This window comes from Tachysurus vachellii, chromosome 2 (genome assembly GCF_030014155.1).
Source record: "Tachysurus vachellii isolate PV-2020 chromosome 2, HZAU_Pvac_v1, whole genome shotgun sequence".
Taxonomy (NCBI): domain Eukaryota; kingdom Metazoa; phylum Chordata; class Actinopteri; order Siluriformes; family Bagridae; genus Tachysurus; species Tachysurus vachellii.
Window position 1 is genome coordinate 23,053,792 of NC_083461.1, and position 16,112 is coordinate 23,069,903.

The 16,112-nt window shown below is 39.1% G+C and overlaps 1 protein-coding gene across 2 annotated transcripts in view; it reads left to right on the forward strand.

Annotated features, from left to right (window-relative positions):
* Positions 1-1,926: 1,926 nt before the first annotated feature.
* Positions 1,927-16,112, forward strand: part of taok2b (TAO kinase 2b) — a 33,498-nt gene continuing 19,312 nt past the window's right edge. Inside the window, exons 1-7 of one of the 2 annotated variants that reach the window (XM_060863860.1) lie at positions 1,927-2,356; positions 7,347-7,487; positions 7,577-7,648; positions 7,937-8,038; positions 9,228-9,273; positions 14,675-14,771; positions 15,855-15,968. In XM_060863860.1, the coding sequence (XP_060719843.1) occupies positions 7,356-7,487; positions 7,577-7,648; positions 7,937-8,038; positions 9,228-9,273; positions 14,675-14,771; positions 15,855-15,968 (563 nt within the window). In that variant the 5' untranslated portion in view covers positions 1,927-2,356; positions 7,347-7,355. The remainder of the gene's footprint in view (positions 2,357-7,346; positions 7,488-7,576; positions 7,649-7,936; positions 8,039-9,227; positions 9,274-14,674; positions 14,772-15,854; positions 15,969-16,112) is intronic. The other variant, XM_060863859.1, reaches the window with a different exon arrangement.

Genomic DNA, 16,112 nt, shown 5'->3' on the forward strand with positions numbered 1-16,112 from the left:
TCTTCAGTGGTGTATTGCTCCAGTGGTTGTGCACGCTCAACATACACTCTTTGACGGTATCTTCTTCCACCAAAATGGTGGTAGCGATGGACAATACTTGCCATGTCAGTGCCTCTCTCTATGTCCTCTGAGAAAGGCTGAATATAAGATGGCTGTCAAATACCCACACACCAATTGGTTGACGTGCTGTGGCTTGTGTTCAATTAAATCAATCATGCCCAAGGCCTATAAATACTATGTTCACTGCAACAGATGAGGTGGAACCATGGACTCAAAAGGACCTAATTTCACTGTTGCAGAAACCCATGCACTGCTGGAGGGTGTTAAGTGCCATTATGCCTCAATAGTAGGAAGCTCTGTTGTGGGTGGAATGGTGACTAACAAAAGGAAGAAAGACATTTGGGTTGAAATCACCCAGAATGTGAATGCAATGGGGTCTGGCCAGAAGAGGACCTTGGAGCAAGTGAAATTTAGATGGAAGAATCTGATGGCCAGAACAACAAAGGACCTTGCTGAAGCAAAAAACACCCAAACAGGCAACAAACCTTTTAAGAAAGGTGAATACACAGATGTGGTTCTGGACATTATTGGAGGTGAGAACTCTAAAGCTCTGCACAGGATTCAAGGTGTTGTAGGGGATGGTGAGCCTACGATTTTAGAGGAAAGTGAGCCAGTTCCTCCAAATGCAGAGGAAACATTAATTCTGGATCTCAGCCCTATTATTGAAATACAACCTGGATCCTCACTGGTAGAGCCAGCAGTCACAGGAGCTCAGAAAAGAGGCTTGAAGCGTCTTTTGCCGAATAATAATGATGATGCCTATGAATTACTTCTAAAACGAGAGACTGAAAGAGCAGAAGCACAGATACTCCTGGCAGAGGAACAAATCAAGCTGACCAAACTGCAGCAAACCAAAGCAAAACTTCAGATCTGCCTCCTAAAAGCAGAGCTTGGAAATGCTGGTCTCTCCTCTTCAGATGAAAAAGAACCCTGAACATTCTTTATTTTGTTAACTATTGGACATTTAGCCATTTTCATTCATTCATTCATCTTCCACCGCTTATCCGAACTACCTCGGGTCACGGGGAGCCTGTACCTATCTCAGGCGTCATCGGGCATCAAGGCAGGATACACCCTGGACGGAGTGCCAACCCATCGCAGGGCACACACACACACACATTCATTCACTCACGCAATCACACACTAGGGACAATTTTCCAGAGATGCCAATCAACCTATCATGCATGTCTTTGGACCGGGGGAGGAAACCGGAGTACCCGGAGGAAACCCCCAAGGCACGCGGAGAACATGCAAACTCCACACACACAAGGCGGAGGCGGGAATCGAACCCCGACCCTGGAGGTGTGAGGCGAACGTGCTAACCACTAAGCCAACGTGCCCCCTATTTAGCCATTTTATTTTATTTTATTTTATTTTTCAAAATATCCACAATGTATTTGTTAATGTATATTTATTTTTTAATCATATAAGAAATTATGAATGGAAGTGGATGTTTTGTTATTTTTGTGTTTTGTCTAAAAATAAAAAACTCTTACAGTGACCCCATGTTGGCTCTTCTATCTGTTCTTTACATAGCTGGTAGCCCATGTTGTGATATGTTGTCCCATTTAGAGCACAGGTAATCTGGATTTGGTAATCTTGAAAACGGTGTATCTGGATCAGGGTGATCCAATCCAAATGTTGCTTTGAAAAACCGGCATAAAAGTAAGACGGATTACCTGATCCTGAATAGGAAAAATGGGATTTCCAAATCCGGATCATTTTGATCCAGATTAAACTTTTTGTACAACTGGCCCCATGGGTCAGGTAAAGCAAGAAGTCATCTTTTCATTACCATTTAGGCCTCCAGGGGGCGAGAGCTGCCGGTTTTGAGTGCAAAAGCTTCGTAGAGAAAGCTACGAGCAGTGAGCTTCCGTTTTCTGCTCGGCTCCCACCCGCTCCGCCATCATCCTGAACAATAAAGAGGATTAAAATAAAACCAAGACAACTATCATGTCTGACAGCAGCCTCAGACTAATCCAGTGATATTATATACGGTGATTAAGTATGAGAGAGGCGGAATATGATCATGATGATGATACGCGGTACAGTGTCGTTTTGTTCACTGACAATCAGCTGATGTTCATCTGGAGCTGAAAGAGAGAGTCGCACTTATGATCCTTTACTCAAACATCTAACATTTTATCTGCACATTCAGCGATAAATATATGGCTTGATGCTCAAATGAAGATTGTTTGTGTGGACTGAAGAAAGGAGCAGCGTTTTATTTTCACCAGGCCGGACACTGAGCTAGCTTTAGCCTTTAGCTTTAGTTAGCTACAGCGGAGACACCACGGTAAGGACCCTTCAATCCTCTCAAAAATAAACAATTTATCAGTTTAACTACCTGTACAAAGTACCTAATGATGTTACAACGCTGTCGTTGCTATTTCTTGTGTTTAAAACGCATATATTGTGCATAGCGTTTCTACTAGCTGACATTTTCAGTCTTTCAGTCAGTTAGCCTGCTCATTAGCTGATGCTAATCGAGTTTAATCGGCGGTTGTGTCGCCCACACGCGTGTATTCGGACAATCCGAGTGTTGTACATGATGCAGTCTTGTGTGAGATTAGTGAGACTAGGAGTTCACTTTGCAGATTCGCTTTGGGTGTGGATGTGAACCGAAAACGGGACACTACGTGTCTAGAATTAGGGGGCAAACTGCTTTAAATGATGATCCTGGTGCATCTTGCTCTGGTAAGCAAGGAATAAACTGCACTACTGAAAGGGAACACTTTTTCATCACAGTATATATAACAGCAGGTCAGTTAGACCTCAGAGATGTCAATCTGTCAAGTTAGGGTGGATAAGTGAATAAGATGCAAGTGACAAAAAGGGCACTAGAGAGGCAACAGCAAGACAACCCTGAAAAAAGGGATGTTGCCACACACGTTCTCCTTATTCCTTCTGACGGATTTGTCTCTAGTTTTATTAGAGTACTTGGCACGACTTGTAGCACGACTCAGTTTTTGTACCCGATATAGTCCTGCTCTTTCAGGATTGCACGTCCGTACTTGCCGACACAAGCAGGTTTGGTGTTTCAAGAGTATGGAGGACATACCAGGAGATTGGTCGTTACACAAGGGGAGGTTGACAGTGCCGTAGTTCAAGAACCCAGCAGCAGGACCACTATCTGCTCCTCTGTGTGAGGAGGAGCACTTCAGGTCCATCATTGGAACACTGTTCTGTTCACTGATGAGTGCAGGTTCACACTGTGCACATGTGACAGACGTGAAAGAGAAACTTTACTGCTGCTTGGTATGGGGATAAAATCATTATGAATTCATTGTCAGACCTTAGGCTGATGCAGTGGCCCTGATACAGTTTCAGGATGATGAAGGCATTGATGCCGTTGACTGGCCCTCATATTCCCCAAAACTGAATCCAATCAAGCACCGTTGGGGCGTTACTTGTCAGCGCATCCAAAGCCACCAAGTATCACCACAGACTCCAGGAGCTCACTGATGCCTCATCTCTGCTAACAATTTTTAACCGTTTATAGTTACATGTTTTTTTAAACATTTCTGGAAAATAAGTTAGCTTTGGTTCTTCGTTATCTTTGAGGAGAGTAAAAGTCCAGAACCAGAAGTACAAACTAGTAAGTAGCATTAAAGGCAGGGTCTCCGATTATTGAAAGCCAATGTCGACATTTGAAATCACCAAAACAAACACGTCCCTAACCGAAATGGGTCCCACCCCTGTATTGATAGCTCCGCCCACACATACATACGTAACCCAGGCAAATAATGGAAAGAAATGTGTCTTTTTCATAGCTGAAGGGAAGAACAATAAGATTGCAGATAAACAAACAAGCAAAAATGACACAAACATAATCATGCAAAGGACGGCATATATTAGTTCTGTCAAACAAAGCAAAACCAACGTTACTCACCTATCGAGAAGGTAAAAAAGCGACCTCGGCGTCTTAAGTAAAGTTGGTCGCATATTCACAGATTGGAGTTTCCAGAGTCAATAACTCCTAACTAAACGCTGTTACTACACAAAACGTGGTTGTAGCTGCCTCTCTACATTACTACGATAGAAAAGAGGTGTTATTTGTGTAGTAACAGCGTTTAGCTCAGGAATTATTGACTCGGGAAACACGAGTCTGTGAATATGCGGCCAACTTCCCGCTCCTTCAGTTCTCTCCAGCGCTGGAAAGCTGATCCTATATTAATACGGGTCCTACTTCTTGCCTTATCGGAAGCCTTTCTTCACTTTCTTTCTTTGTTTTTATCCTCCATGTCAATGTTAAAACCGCTTTCTGCTAATGTCACACATGCGCACTGAACACGCTCTCCGCCGCATATTGACAAGCCCTGCCCCTTTCTGCTCATTGGCTACATGTTTGTTTTGATTTTTGTTTATTATTCGGCCCGACTCAGTTTTCTGAAGCATTTCTCAAAAATTGGAGACCTTGCCTTTAAGTGTGAAGTGCAAATGAGACTCTGAGGCAAGGTGGTAGTAAAGTGCAAATGTGGTTACATGGATTTAAGTAAGTGAAGACCACACAGTGTAAGTTAACTTGTCATGTTCTCCACTGTACCACTGTCAGAGCTGCTGTTATAGCAGATATTATAAAGAACAAATATATTACATGTACAGAAATACTTCTACTGGCACAATCATTCTTAGTATTAAATAAGAACTTTGAAATGACAAGAAATTGTGTTTTATATAAAAGAAAGAGAAACTTATGGCGTATAGATCAAAAGGCTTGGGTATTTCATCCCTGTTCTTACATACTGGTTCCACTCGTTCTGGATCAATCTGTATTATTGTTAGTATTAGCATTGTTATTGAGATTATAATTCCATTAGTCTCCTGTGAAATGACACATCCTCACCGACTGGCATGCAAATCAACTACCAAATCAGTTAAAATATAAAATTTCACACAAAGCAACAAGTCATTATGATAACTTCACAATAGCCTTTGACTTTTATGTTACCTCTTTGGTTAAAATGTGGTTTCTAAGGTTTATAAAGGAAATCGCTATAACTCTCGAGCTTAACTCCAAGCTGTCGTGTCTAAAAGTTTGTGTTTTGTCTGTTCTCATATCCATAAACAGGGTTTGTATAAAACGTGTTGGTTTTTGAATAAGATATACCTGAATATATCACCGTTTCATGAACCATTTCCTTAAAGGAAATCCCCATGATACCATGGTACACATTAATCAGGTTTATAACCTGAATCTGGTCCTGTGGTGTTGCTCCCACAGTTAAAGTGGTGCTTAATATTTTATGTTTCTTCCAAAAAAAAAGAGCAAGACATTTTTTTTCTTTTCTCACTCACCATTTTTCCAGTGATGTTCAGTACCTTAATATATTAATGAGAAATCCAATGTAGAGACAGTGGTCGTGGGTATCGTTAGTACCGTTGTCCCAGAGCTTGGTGCAGCTATATGATACAGTTCTGTTGTGTTACTGCAGGGCGTTGTCTAAGCTAATTACTTACAGTAGCTGCAACATGAGGATGGTGGCGTTCACATGTGTATTAAAGTGCTGCTGAACACTCGCCACCACCTCTATCATGGCATGTGGTAGCTCAGTGGTTAAGGTGTTGGGCTACTGATCAGTGGGTCGTGAGAACAATACATGGAATAATTTATTTTGTTTAGAACCTGGGGTAGCTTTATGTTACTTTGCAAACAATAATGATGTCGAGAAGGACTGTTGGGTATCAGAGATACAGGGTTAGGACTTACAGAAATATCGGAAATTCCCTATTGTGTAAAAACATGCAACATTGATGATGGACATCTAAGTGTCTTCCAGTGGAGTTGATCCACTTGGCTTAGAATGATGAACTGTCTCAAGTGTCACTTTTAAATGCGTTACATGATTCATTGGTCTGAACAATGCAGTAATTCACATGAATTCAGTATTCTTCTGCGGCTATAATAACCTCCATCCTTGTGTGAAGGCTTTCCACTAGATGTTGGATAATTTGTTTTTGTTCAACAAGAGCATCAAGAGCATCATCAAGAGCATCAACAAGAGCATCAGTTTAAACACTCATTCCACTCCAGCCTTAGCACAGCATGTCTTCATGGAGCTCACTTTGTGCACAAGGGCATTGTCAGGCCATCTTTAAAAATATTCTTGTTTGCCGTAACCCGACCTACCCTGTCAATTTAGGACCAACTCAAATTTTTATTTTTTTTTGCTTTAAGTCCGACCGACTTGCCGGTTGTAAATTTGCGTTAAGACCGACCAAATTTGTTTTTACTCTTCAAACAACTAATACAAATTCTATTGTTCGAAAATCTATTGCACAAATTGATTGGACCAACCAACACAAGTTTCGAAAAAGAAAATAGGAAATTGATTTTAACGGCCTTCTCTCGGAGCGTGTCCAGGTTTGTTTTTGTTTTTTTTGAACGTGTCACACAGCAACTGCAGCTTCGGACACACGCATAACAGCAAATAATACTTCTGCACAATGTTTCTCTTATTACAAAAGAAATGTGAATGGTGTGTTCGGCCGAAGGCACGGGTTGAAGACCCAGTCAGTGACGTCACAATATGCTAATTTGTTTAAATTCATACCTACGTAATCACCATCACCAAAATTGTACTTTTTTTTTTTTTTACATTAAAACTTGGGGAAAAAAATATATAGACCTACCTACCAACTTTTTTTTTTTTTTTTTTTTTACTGTTACTGCAAACCAAAATATTTTTAAGGATGGCTTCATCCTGGAACGGGTTTTTGGGCTCTTAGGGGAAAATGTAGTGCTGCAGCATACAATCAGGTGTCCATGCGCTTTTGGCCATATAGTTTAGCAATAATGTTTAGCAGATGCCCTTATCCAGAGCGACGTGCAGTTTATCTCACTTTATACAACTAAGCAGTTGATGATTAAGGGTCTTGCTCAGGGGCCCAGCAGTGGCATCTTGGTGGACCTGAGGTTCGAACTCCCAACCTTCCAAGTTGTAGGCTAAACACCTTTACCACTGAGCTACCACATCTCCAATTGTAATTACAATATGGTTTAACAGGTTTGTTTAGGAGTTTCCTTTTTTCAGTTTACTGATGTGTCCCACATATTGTAATCAATTAAATGCAGTCATGTTGTTCAAACACCACTGTGTATAAGGTCTTTTATCCAATTTTATTTTTCAGAAATATAGGCCTTTTTTTGTATTTTTTGTTTTTGTATATAGTGCTCAGTGTATCACATTTTAGAGCAGTTTGCACTTGTGTTGGTGCTATTATTAGTAGTAATAATAGTAATTTAATATTTACTCACCTGATAATTTATCTGAATGTGTGCAAAGGCGCTGGCCATGCCATCGAGTGTGCGGGCCGGGAGTCTGAAGGACCCGGAGGTGGCTGAGCTCTTCTTCAGGGAGGATCCAGAGAAACTCTTCACAGACCTCCGGGAGATTGGCCATGGCAGCTTTGGTGCCGTCTATTTTGTAAGTACGGTTGATAAAGAGTTCTGTGAGAAAATGGATTGCCCATCATCAGGAAAAAGAAATAAAGCGTTTCTCTTGATCATTCACAGGCCCATGACATCCGTACCAATGAAGTGGTGGCCATTAAGAAGATGTCGTACAGCGGCAAGCAGTCGAACGAGGTAAAAAAATTCGCGAGCCGTTAAATCTCAACTCATTTTCTTTAATTTCCTTCTACTCCATGTACATGTTTTTATGAATTGAAACACCGAGACAACTAGCATCTTAAATATACATGATGTCTCTGCATATAGGACTGTTTATGTGTAGTTAACAGAGGAACGCACATTTAGGAGCAGGACAAAGAATGGATTTTTAAACTGTGTTTCCAGACATGTTTGCATGCCAAGATCTTTAATGACAAATAGGCACATGACCCAATGTTTTTTGTTCTCTCATTCGTGTTCCAGAAGTGGCAGGATATCATCAAAGAAGTGAAGTTCCTTCAGAAGCTGCGGCACCCCAACACCGTGGAGTACAAAGGCTGCTACTTGCGAGAGCACACAGCATGGGTGAGTGGGAGGGAGGGAGGTAGAGAGAGATTGCACTTTCCTGAGTAAATCGTATACTGACGCACAAGCGCCATTTCCTTCGACTGCAGAATATTTACTGCTTTGTCCTGTGCTTGCTTAGACTGACAAACTATTTCCCACCATTGTTCTTAGGCTTGTGCTAAATCTGTCAGCCTTATTTTTGCTTGACATTTCTCGCATCAGAAAATTAGAATTTATTGTTGCAACTACGGCTTGAACACCAAGTTATAGCACTTATTAACGTGGCTCGAAGTGCCTTAAACGCTCTTCCCAAATCCAGTATCTACAACATTAAATATTGTCCCCATGCTAAATAACACACAGTCGCCACAGACCGAAACACGCAGCCTTTTAGTTCTTGTTCCAGCATGTTCACCAGACAGCAGAAGTGTTTACAGCAAAATGGGAACCAGGAGACAGTTGCAGCCAGTTATTGTGTAATACCTGTGAATGCACCGACATGGAGTCACAATGATACATTAATGTGTAGTGTTCAGTGATTAATTTTTTTCTCTTTTGACTTGAGAAAAATAGAATCACACAGAAAAAGTGATGTGCACAAATGTTATGAATATTTATTACTAATTGGGAAGCTTTCACCCGAAAGCTTATAACTGTCCTAAAATACTCATTTGTGCTAGATCTGACCATCGTGGGAGACTGAAGGCTATCACATGCTTCCTCCGAGACACGTTTAGACAGCCAAACCACATCTTTTCACACCGCTGCTCATGCTGCGTCAACTGCCAAAGCTGCTTTCTGATATAATTGCGATTCAAACACATGATCTTCAGACAATCTCCCCTTTTCTGTCAGGGGAGCTCCTGTTGCCCTTTCCTTTGGATTAAATTCCTCTGGTTATTTAATAATTTTCAACTCTGTTGGTGTACTCTGCTTTTCTGAAAAACATCTCAACATGAGATTAGTATCACCAGTCTCAAGAATAACAGAAGTAAAATTTGCCCCTTTAAAAAATACACAGTTAACAGCTACCTACTAGACGAACCATATTCAATGCATCAATAATGTAAATGCGATAAAAACACGTTTGAATTATTTTTGCTACAGAAGACTTAAAAACCCAACAAAAAATATAGCAATAGAGTTCAAAAAGTAAATGATGGAAAAATTACTGTCGTCTAAATGTTGTCTTTTCCTCTCTCTTCAGCTGGTGATGGAGTATTGTTTAGGTTCAGCCTCTGATCTGATAGAAGGTAAGTTAATGAAAAATCAGGCCATTATTTATTTATTTATTTATTTATTTTTGCACTTACTGATCCTGCACTATCGTTTTCCCCCCTTTCCCTTGGCTGCTGATGAATACATGAAATTTCTCTAGCCCATGTTTTTATGATTATTTTCTGTTATCATGAAATAGCAAAATAGTAGGAGGAGCTTAACTGTGCATCATAAACAGAGAAGTGTTAAATAGCCAGGAGAATTTGGGGTGGAAGAATTTTTTGTGTTGTACACCATAGGGCAGTTAAAAAGCATCATTACTTGTTAAGCTGTTTTATCTACAGGGATGACTTTGGATTAGGGCTGGGCGATATGATTAATGATTAATGTAAATTCAATTCAAGTTTATTTGTATAGTGCTTTTTACAATGGACATTGTCTCAAAGCAGCTTTACAGAACATAAACATAGAACAGAAGATAAACATGAGTAGTATAAAGAATTAATATAATAAAAATTCTAAATATATATAGTTCACAGTGTGTATGTATGTATGTATGTATGTATGTATGTATATGTATTTAGCCCCAATGAACAAGTCTGAGGTGACTCAGGCAGCAGTGGCAAGGAAAAACTCCCTTAGATTGGTAAAGGAAGAAACCTTGAGAGGAACCAGACTCAAAGGGGAACCCATCCTCATGTGGGTGACACTAGATGGTTTGATTACAAATATACAGTCAGACAAGTGTTGTATTTGTGTAGGGATCACATGGAGTTCAGGATCTCCTCTTAGTATCACAGAGTCCAACTGGAGCTGGTAGATCTGTAGATGTCTCAGGATTCTCACAGAGTCGGCCTCATCTCAGTGGAGGTCCAAAAAATTCATCGCACAGAAGACGATCGGAGCTGGTACAATGTCTGGGTGTCTTGGCATGGGTAGAAAAAGAGAAGAGCAGTGCAGAGGGATTAACATATCTGCTGTCCATAAAAATGTGCAAGTCTAGTGTAATAGTGCACAATATAATGGGATGTATTATGTGTACGCCTGACTAAAGAGATGAGTTTTTAATCTACATTTAAACTGGGAAAGTGTGTCTGAGCCCCGAACACTATCAGGAAGACTATTCCAGATTTTGGGAGCTAAATAAGTAAACGCTCTACCGCCTTTAGTAGACAGATATTCTGGGAACTACCAGAAGTCCTGAGTTTTGTGATCTCAGAGAGCGTGAAGGATTGTAAACATAAGTCTAAAGTCACAATGAACACTTAACAATTAACATTTAAGGTGCAAAATGAAAGAAAATGTAAGAAATGCTTAATAAAGTGTAATAAAATAGTGCAAAGTGTTAAATATAAACATGGAGAAACCTGAGAATTTAGTGCACGTTTAGTGTTAGGAAGTTGACTAGCTAGCTACTAGTGTTTTAAAATATGTGCAGTGTTTTTTAAACATAAATAAAACTGAGGTAGACTGAGATACATCTGTAATATAAAAAACAAACCCGATACCGTACAGTAACATAGTTTGAAATATAAAACCTGCAGAAATATGAAAAAGTAACTCAAGTTATTCTTACTCTAATCATACTTGAAGTTGAACTATTCAAGTATATTTTTGTAGACTTATAATTAGGGCTGTAGCTATTGAATATTTTAGTAATCGAGTATTCTACCAAAAATTTCATCGGTTAAAGTAATCTGACAAAATGTATTTTTGCTTAATTAAAAAGCAATATTAAATATACAAGACAAAATAAGACAGGTCTCTTAAAATGAATAACTAATTGGTTTCCTTTTTTAGAAAAATTAACTTTTATTTTTTAAATGTATAGTATGCAATGCATACAACAATATTTTCTATCAAAAATAAACATTTAGACATTGTTTCTCTGTCTGTACTTGTACTGTGAACAATGACAAAAAGTTGACTGAGAAGAATTAAGTACATTTAAGTGCCAGACAATCTGGGTTTTAAATGAACCCTTTTCTGAGATGCAAAAACAAAAAAAATTATTCTTTTCAAATTACTTTTTTAAATTATGAAAACTAAGGCATACATTAAAATAAATAGTAATAATAATACAAAAATACTGCCTTTAAGTCATGCAACTTAACTTTTTAGAACTAAAAGATTCTAAATCTACAGTTCAGGCAAAACATAAGCCTTTACTGTCTAATTTGGAATGCTTTGTGGTATTTAAGGGGCAAAAAACATGGACAGGAACTTGGACCTAGAGGCCATGCATGGTTTCACACCGAGGGCTTTAAGCATATATTTATTAATCAGAATATAAATGTCTCTTTCAACGTGTGTGTGCTTTAAAAGTATTTAAAGGAGCATGTGATTGCAATAAAGAAAAGTAAACATTTCAATATGCTCAGAACTGAGGCTTGCCCTGCGCCATTTTCTGTCGTTTTTTTCCTGTTTGTTTCTTCTCGTTGCTCATTGACATTGTTATCGCGCCCTTACATTTTGCAGCCCGCGCGCTCAAATCAAAAGACCGCTAACTCCTCGCGTCTCCTTCCGCTTTTACCTTAAGCGCGTAGTCACACACGCACACACACACGCACACAATAATTGCACAGAACGTGACGTGAGCTTTAAAATGAATTAAAAGAGGCTTCGAGGCAGAGGAATTTGCCTCGAATAATTTTTGTAATCGAGTTACTCGAGGAATCGTTTCAGCCCTAGTTACAATATACAAAAAACTGCCGTACTCTTTTATTTACAATTTCCTCGCTCGCATGCGGCTCATTTTCTGCTCATCAGTCGCCGGTTACTGAAGAGGAATCCAGCACGAGACAACGATATGGCGCAACCAAACATGATACTGTTACATGATTGGCTGTTAGAGTGTTATGCGATGATACTGCACTACGGGATTTTGCACATCGACATACAGTCGTCAAAGAAGAAAGAGTTTAGCAGCTTCAGGTTTCTTGGCGCTGAACTGATTATACAGTAGGTTTTGTCTCTAGAGTTTGTAGAAGCTCAAGAGCATCCTCACCAACCTGAATCTGTATACCATAGAGAGCATCTCTGTGTGTTAGGTCACAGGAAAGCTCATGAAATCAAAATGGACTTCGTTTCTCAGTCATCATCTGACGGATGTTATCGAACTGTTCAGATATCAGGAAGAGTTTGTACCTTTAGTCTGTCAGAATCATTGCACTAAACAGCTTCATTTTCATTCTTTAATTTATCAGTTTGTCACTAAACCATTTGTACAAATAATTTATATTCATACTTCTCTGATTTAATTACATTTGTTTATCTTGCTCTTGTCTAATCTGCTTTTGTGTTGTAATGTTTGTGTAACCTGAGCCTCACAATATACAAATCAGCTTTAGCGTGCAAGTGATAAGTAAAAGACTTTGACCTTTTGATGTCCTTTGCCGTTTGACCTTTGCCGTTTCACAGTGGAAATGAAAGTGTTCTTTATGTATGTGTGTATATATATATATATATATATATATATATATATATATATATATATATATATATATATATATATATATATATATATATACACACACACACACACACACACACACACAGTTGCAATCAGAAATATTCAACCACCAAAGAGTTTTAAGGATTTATTAATAAAAATCTTTTCAAAGTGCATGATTCTGCTTTGGATGACTTCTTTGAGTTAAGTGATGCATAAAATCAACACAGAATCAATACAGTAGTATTTGTGTGTAACAGTATATTTTGTTAAGATAGCCATGTCACTATTATGCAACCCCTATATAATATTGTTTTTTTTTAAGCTTTCTGAGTTTTTATGGCCTGAAGTGGAGCTCAAACATCATTAAGCCTTTAGGAACTCTATAACAATCCTTCATTTGCTTCAGCTGTGATGCATATATAAACCCCAACCATGAAGGTGTTCAAGGTGAGTTGCAATCATGGGAAAGACAAAGGCGCTTCCACAAAAGCTGAGAGAGGAGTCACATCACATCTGAAGGGCCTTGGGTATAAGAACATTTCCAAAATATTTAACATTCCAAGAGACACCATTTGGAGCATTATAAGGAAGTTTAAAACTTATAGAACAGCTGCAAACCTTCCTGGCCGTGAAAGAAAGCCCACAATTTCATCAAGGGCCCTTTGCAACTTAGTCAGGACAGCTAAGAAAAAACCCCTTGTGACTGCAAGAAAGCTACAGGATGACCTGATGAGAGCTGGTACAAGTGCTTCAGTGGCAACTATAAGACGTGCACTGAATAATCAAGGACTTTATGGCCGGACCCCAAGACGCACTCCACTCTTGAACTCAAGGAACATCAGGAGTCGACTAGAATATGCCAGGAGGAATTTGGATAAAACTACAGAGGTCTGGGAGACAGTTCTATGGACTGATGAAACCAAACTGGAACTTTTTGGACATACTGTATGGACCAGTGGTACATCTGGCGTGCAAAAGGTCAGGCTTATGACCAAAAGAATACCATCCCCACGGTCAAGCACGGAGGTGGGTCATTGATGTTGTGCGGCTATTTTTCTGCGGCAGGAACTGGCAATCTTGATCGTGTACCTAGCATCATGGATACCCAGAAATACCAGGTCATTTTAAAGAAGAACGTGATGCCTTCTGTTGACAAATTAAACCTTGGTGATCATTGGCTCTTCTAGCAAGAAAGTGATCTCAAGCACACCTCCAAATCAACTAATGCTTGGTTGGGGAAAAGATGCTGGAGCGTCCTGGAGTGGTCTTCTCAGTCACCAGATTTAAATCCAATTGAAAATCTTTGGTGGGATTTGAAGAAGGCAGTTGCAGCACGGAAGCCATCAAACATCACTGAGTTACAGACTTTTGCATGTGAAGAATGGGCAAAGATTCCAATCGAGAGGTGTAAGAAGCTTGTCAGCACTTATCGAAACCGTTTGTTAGAAATTATAAAAAATAAAGGACACTCCACAAGGTACTGAAGTTGGGGGTTGAATAATACTGCACATGCTGTGTTACAAGAGTTACAATTTTCATTTAAACTTCAAAGTTAAGTAAACTTCTGTTGGCAAACTCGTATGTATCACTAAATATTTTTTGTTATTTTTTTTTTCATTGATTTTCATTAGCTTTTATCAACATCACTATAATGTCTTTTGAGGTGAGGGGGTTGAATATTTCTGATATATATAAAATGGCATTATAATGGCATGATACAGTGGAAAAGAACACTTTCATTTCCACTGTATAATGCCATTTTATATATATATAATGGCATTACTGTTCTATGACTTCTATGACACTTCATTATTGTGACCCTTAAGTTCTATGATGTAATTTGAACGTGTAAAGTTTCCATTTTTTTTTTCTTTAACGTTAGCAATTCGCAGTACATAATTTACACCTTATATGAGGTCTGATCATTTAGGACCGATCAAACTGGGAAGTGCTGTTTTGTATTTCTTCCTGTTTGCTTTTAGTACACAAGAAGCCACTGCAGGAAGTAGAGATTGCGGCGATTATTCATGGTGCTCTGCAAGGCCTGGTGTACCTCCACTCCCACAACATGATTCACAGGTGCCACTTCCCCAAACCTCTCTTGTACATATTAATGTGTATCCTATTTAATAGCTAAGAGTACAGTTGAATTAAATATAAGATGTATCTTTTGGATTTATTGGCAAAAAATCCAGGTACAGGAAAACAGGAAATTTCACTTGTCACCTGTTCATCCATAGTTTGCAATAGGCTTTGCTTAAGCAGCGACAAACAAATATTAAAAACAAGCTAAAAACATGCAACACTGCTCACCAGCCAGCTGTTCTGTATGGGAGGGAAAAGCACAGACACTGAGCTGAGTCACTCGAAATAGTTTTTTATTTAACTTTATTTATTTATTTATTTAGAGGTTAGCTAGTTAGTTTGTTAGTTTATTTTAATCTCATGCCTTCCAGGTCATGAAAAAAATATTCTGACCAGTCATGACCTCTGAATCTGTTGTCTTTTTACATCCTGGACGACTACTATAATGCTCTTTATAGTCCTCCCACCACTGCCTGGGATCTAAAACTAGCAAACACATGGGGACCAAAGTGCAACCGAATGCAGTTTGCAGATTTAATATGGTCTACCTTCTGTAAAATACTGCATGGTTTGACATTGATTTATTGCTGCTGAATAGAACGAAGTTGAAATGGCAGTAAAATTTCCCGTTTGACTAAGGGGCTTTTTACACCTGGTCACGTCATGTGTCTCATTGGGTCTTAAAATGCACTGCAGCAAACAGTAAATGCTTTTTAAAAGTTTTTTCGTCTTCTTTTTGATTTTATTCTGAAAACCGCATACACCAAAGCGTGTTCCATTTCAATTACCGCGGAAATGAGGTAAAATATATTTGCATTTTGGGCGGGAGTAGAAAGATCGGATTGATATCCGATTCGCCAAGACGCAATGTAAATGGAACAATTTCAACAAATCAGATAGCTATCGGATCAGAGAAATGACGTGACGTGACCGCATGACGTGACCAGGTGTAAAAAGGCCCTAAGATACGATCAATGCCCAGTTTCAACTTCTTCCCCTGCCACGGTGGATATTCTCTATGCATATGATTAATTTCATGTCTTTCACTGATGGTCTTTGGTATACGTTTCCTCACAGAGATGTGAAGGCTGGAAATATCTTGCTGACGGAGCCAGGGCAGGTGAAATTGGGAGATTTTGGCTCTGCCTCCATCGTGGCACCTGCCAATTCGTTTGTAGGCACACCATACTGGTAAGACATAAACTAAAAAGAAATGTTCTAAACGGTTCTATAATAAGTGTGTGAGAGAAGCCATAACAAAATGGCTGTATATGTAATTATGGGATATTTTGGCAACTAATGGCAGATGCGCACTGTTAATAGCAGGGGATGTGT